This window comes from Salmo salar, chromosome 02 (genome assembly GCF_965601325.2).
Source record: "Salmo salar chromosome 02, fSalSal1, whole genome shotgun sequence".
NCBI classification, from domain to species: Eukaryota; Metazoa; Chordata; class Actinopteri; order Salmoniformes; family Salmonidae; genus Salmo; species Salmo salar.
The window spans coordinates 72,875,001-72,880,000 of NC_138292.1; the positions used below are offsets into that span (position 1 = coordinate 72,875,001).

A 5,000-nucleotide genomic window follows, 5' to 3' on the forward strand; every position below is an offset into this window, starting at 1 on the left:
TTGTGAATAGCAAACTCAGATTTTGTGAGTGTTTTTTATGGGCCAGAGCAGCTCTAACCAACATCTCCAGTCTCATCTCATTGATTGGACTCCAGGTTAGTTGACTCCTGACTCCAATTAGCTTTTGGAGAAGTCCCTAGCCTAGGGGTTCACGTACTTTTTCCAACCTACACTGTGAATGTTTATATGATGTATTCAATATAGACAAGATAAATACAATAATTTGTGTGTTATTAGTTTAAGCACATTGTGCTTGTCTATTGTTGTGACTTGAAGATCAGATAAAATGTTATGTCAAATTTATGCAGAAATCCAGGTAATTCCAAAGGGTTCACATACTTTTTCTTGCTTCTGTACACACACACACACACACACACACACACACACACACACACACACACACACACACACACACACACACACACACACACACACACACACACACACACACACACCATCGCTTTTAATGACCCAAACCATTGACCCAGGGTCCAATATTATCTCAACCTTCTAACAATAACAAAGCGGTCACCACTTTTTGGGAAGTAAGCAGCTGAGGAATGTAACCACTCTCAAATCCATAGACGGAGAAATGTAACCACTCTCAAATCCATAGACGGAGAAATGTAACCCCTCTCAAATCCATAGACGGAGAAATGTAACCCCTCTCAAATCCATAGACGGAGAAATGTAACCCCTCTCAAATCCATAGATGGAGAAATGTAACCTCTCTCAAATCCATAGACGGAGAAATGTAACCCCTCTCAAATCCATAGACGGAGAAATGTAACCTCTCTTAAATCCATAGACGGAGAAATGTAACCTCTCTCAAATCCATAGACGGAGAAATGTAACCACTCTCAAATCCATAGACGGAGAAATGTAACCTCTCTCAAATCCATAGACGGAGAAATGTAACCCCTCTCAAATCCATAGACGGGGAAATGTAACCACTCTCAAATCCATAGACAGAGCTGTCGATGCAAGGACTGACAATCGATGAACTCAAAATAAAATGTCTTAAAATGTTTTAACCATGTTTGGATGTAACAATCTTAGATTGGCCCTTTAAGGTTAGGGTAGGGTGAAGGGTAACCTGATCCTAGATCTGTGGTTAGATGTAACAATCTTAGATAGGCCCTTTAAGGTTAGGGTAGGGTGAAAGGTAACCTGATCCTAGATCTGTGGTTAGTGGGCAACTTGTTCTGCTACGTCCAGACAGATTGACCACACTGGTCACTGTGGCTTGGCTGTGGGAGAGGAGAGGGTAAAATGCAATACAACACACACACACACACACTCCTAAAATGTATTCTACTGTACAGCACAGGGACTGGCAGACTGAGCTGAAAACATGGAGCACCTGCACACGACATAGAAAGGTTGGGGTCCATTTGAATTGAAGGCAGTCAGTTCAGGAAGGAAAACAAGGCATCTATTTTCAATGACATCAATTCAAATCACTTCCTGAATTGACTGCCATCCATTCAAATTGACCCCAACCATGCTACAGCTCTGCTACATAGAATGAAGCTACACTATAGTTACAAAAGTATGTGGACACCCCTTCAACTTAGTGGATTTGGCTATTTCAGCCACACCCGTTGCTGACAGGGGTATAAAATCAAGCACACAGCCATGCAATCTCCATAGACAAATATTGGCAGTAGAATGGCCTTACTGAAGAGCTCAGTGACTTTCAACGTGTCACCGTCATAGGATGCCACCTTTCCAACAAGTCAGTTCATCAAATTTTTGCCCTCCTAGAGCTGCACCAGTCAACTGTAAGTGCTGTTATTGTGAAGTGGAAACGTCTAGGAGCAACAACGGCTCAGCCGTAAAGTGGTAGGCCACACATGCTCACAGAACGGGACCGCCGAGTGCTGAAGAGCGTAGCGCGTAAAAATTGTCTGTCCTCGGTTGCAACACTCACTACCGAGATCCAAACTGCCTATGGAAGCAATGTCAGCACAATAACTATTCCTCAGGAGCTTCATGAAATGGCAGAGCAGCTCATGCAGCCCTAAGAGCACCATGCATAATGCCAAGTGTCGGCTGGAGTGGTGTAAAGCTCGCCGCCATTGGACTCTGGAGCGGTGGAAACACGTTCTCTGGAGTTATGAATCACACTTCACCATCTGGCAGTCTGACGGATGAATCTGGGTTTGGCGGATGCCAGGAGAACGCTACCTGCCCCAACGCATAGTGCCGACTGTAATGTTTGGTGGAGGAGGAATAATGGTCTGGGGCTGTTTTTTTGTTCGGGCTAGGCCCCTTAGTTCCAGTGAAGGGAAATCTTAACGCCACAGCATACAATGACATTCTAGAGAATTCTGTGCTTCCAACTTTGTGGCAAGAGTTTGGCATGACAATGCCCCTGTGCACAAAGCAAGGTCTATACAGAAATGGTTTGTCGAGATCGTTGTGCAAGAACTTGACTGGTCTGCACAGTGTAACGGTTGTCGTCGAATAAAGCGGACCAAGACGCAGCGGGGAAATGTGCACTCATCTTCTTCATTAATAGGACAAAGAAGGAAAAACCAAAATAAACACGTACACAAAAAGACACAACGACAAATAACAGTCTGGTAAGGCACAAGGCTATACACAGAACAATCTCCCACAAAACACAAACAAAACACATACCTATATATAGGACTCCCAATCAGAGGCAACTAAAAACACCTGCCTCCAATTGAGAGTCCAACACCCAATTACCTAGACATAGAAATACTAAACTAGAGAGAACATAGAAATACAAAAAACATAGAACATAACCCAAAACCCAGAAATAATAAATCAAACACCCTTCTAAACAAACCACCACCCCGAACCAACCAAAACAAATACCCTCTGCCACGTCCTGACCAAACTACAATACAAATAACCCCTATTACTGGTCAGGACGTGACACACAGAGCCCGGACCTCAACCCCATCGAACATCTTTGGGATGAATTGGACACTGACTGCGAGCCAGGCCTAATCGCCCAACATCAGTGCCCGAACTCTAATGCTCTTATGGCTGAATGGAAACAAATCCCCTCAGCAATGCTCCAACATCTAGTGGAAAGACTTCCTAGAAGAGTGGAGGCTGTTATAGCAGCAACGGGGGGACGAGCTCCATACTAATGCCCATGATTTTGGAATGAGATGTTGGACGAGCAGGTGTCCACATACTTTAGGGTATGATCCGATCCATGGCTCATGACCCTTTAGGGTATGATCTGATCCATGGCTCATGAGCCTTTAGGGTATGCTCCGATCCATGGCTCATGACCCTTTAGGGTTTGCTCCGATCCATGGCTCATGACCCTTTAGGGTATGATCCGATCCATGGCTCATGAGCCTTTAGGGTATGATCTGATCCATGGCTCATGACCCTTTAGGGTATGATCTGATCCATGGCTCATGACCCTTTAGGGTATGCTCCGATCCATGGCTCATGAGCCTTTAGGGTATGCTCTGATCCATGGCTCATGAGCCTTTAGGGTATGATCTGATCCATGGCTCATGAGCCTTTAGGGTATGATCTGATCCATGGCTCATGAGCCTTTAGGGTATGATCTGATCCATGGCTCATGACCCTTTAGGGTATGATCTGATCCTTGACTCATGACCCTTTAGGGTATGCTCTGATCCATGACTCATGACCCTTTAGGGTATGATCTGATCCTTGACTCATGACCCTTTAGGGTATGATCTGATCCATGGCTCATGACCCTTGCCCTATATAGACGACCCCTTGCTTTCCTCTGTTGCTTCCACATTTTTTACAAACAATTGCTACCTAGTTCCTTCACACTGTTACCTAGAACCATAAAGGGATCTCTGACTGTCTCTGTAGGTCAGGAGAACCCGTTTTGGTTCTAGGTAGCACCTTTTTTTAAATAGTCCATCTCCCCAAACTATTCTCACCAGGGGGGATAAGGACATGGAAACCTCCAACCTCTGTTGACCTCTATTCATTTCACCCCAAAAAGGGGGATTTTAAACATCTGGTGTACTGGCAACCTGGAAGGAACTCGATGTCCTCTTCCTCAGAGCTGCTCTTAATTTAGGGCCACAAATAAGGACATAAACAACAACATAAAACAACAAACTGGTATAGGGACAGAACAGGCATTAGTGGGAACCATGGGAACCAACGACCTCATGCCGATGTCACCAGCCGAGCAGAGTAGAACAGCAGAATAGAACTGCAGTCATCAATAAAATAGAAAACTAAACTGTATTCCCTCTCTCCTCTCACTCCTCTCCTCTCCTCTCCTCTCCAATAAAATTCCCCTTCATATAGACTGAAAGATTCAGAGTAGCTAGAACAAGGAAGTGAATCATTCTACAAACATGCTTATGTACTTTCTGCTGTTTCTTTTTTTTCCCAGGACACAATTGCCACGGCAGCCATAGTAGGGGCTGTTTCCCATGAGGCATTGCAAGCTTTCAGGGCCCTGGGCACTTTCTCTCTCTCTCTCTCTCTCTCTCTCTCTCTCTCTCTCTCTCGACGACCCAAACGTCCACAACTACCAGCAGCAACCAAGGCAAGCCCCTATCGCTACGGGCGACAGACACACAGACACACATAGACGGACGTAACGGATGGTTGCCACGGTTGCTACTCACCGGGACACGCGCAGCCGCCTACCGACATCGTCTCACATGTCTGACCTCACTCTGAACGGAACGGTGCAGGAGGATCCCTCCTTTTCCTCTCCTCCTCCTCCTCCTCTTTATTGTGTTCCTCAGCTCTTCGTCTCCTCTCCGTTGCTGTCCTCTCTTTTTTCTATTCCTTTTCTTCTCCTCTCTGATCCTGTCTTCTCTCTTCTCCTCTCTGATCCTGTCTTCTCTCTTCTCCTCTCTGATCCTGTCTTCTCTCTTCTCCTCTCTGATCCTGTCTTCTCTCCTCTCACCAGTCACCGCTGCTACTGCTCCTGACTCTCACATGAGCGTCTGTTTTCCTGAGGTCCACACACACACACGTACACACACACACACCAGGGA

The 5,000-nt window shown here is 45.6% G+C and overlaps 1 protein-coding gene across 1 annotated transcript in view; it reads right to left on the bottom strand.

The window, feature by feature from the left end:
• The window catches only part of LOC106591328 (LIM domain-binding protein 1), a 106,746-nt gene that overhangs the window by 101,474 nt on the left and 272 nt on the right, over window positions 1-5,000 (bottom strand). The window contains exon 1 of the mRNA XM_082966696.1: window positions 4,623-5,000. This exon is cut by the window's right edge and continues 272 nt beyond it. Within this exon, the coding sequence (XP_082822822.1) occupies window positions 4,623-4,650 (28 nt within the window). The 5' untranslated portion in view covers window positions 4,651-5,000. The remainder of the gene's footprint in view (window positions 1-4,622) is intronic.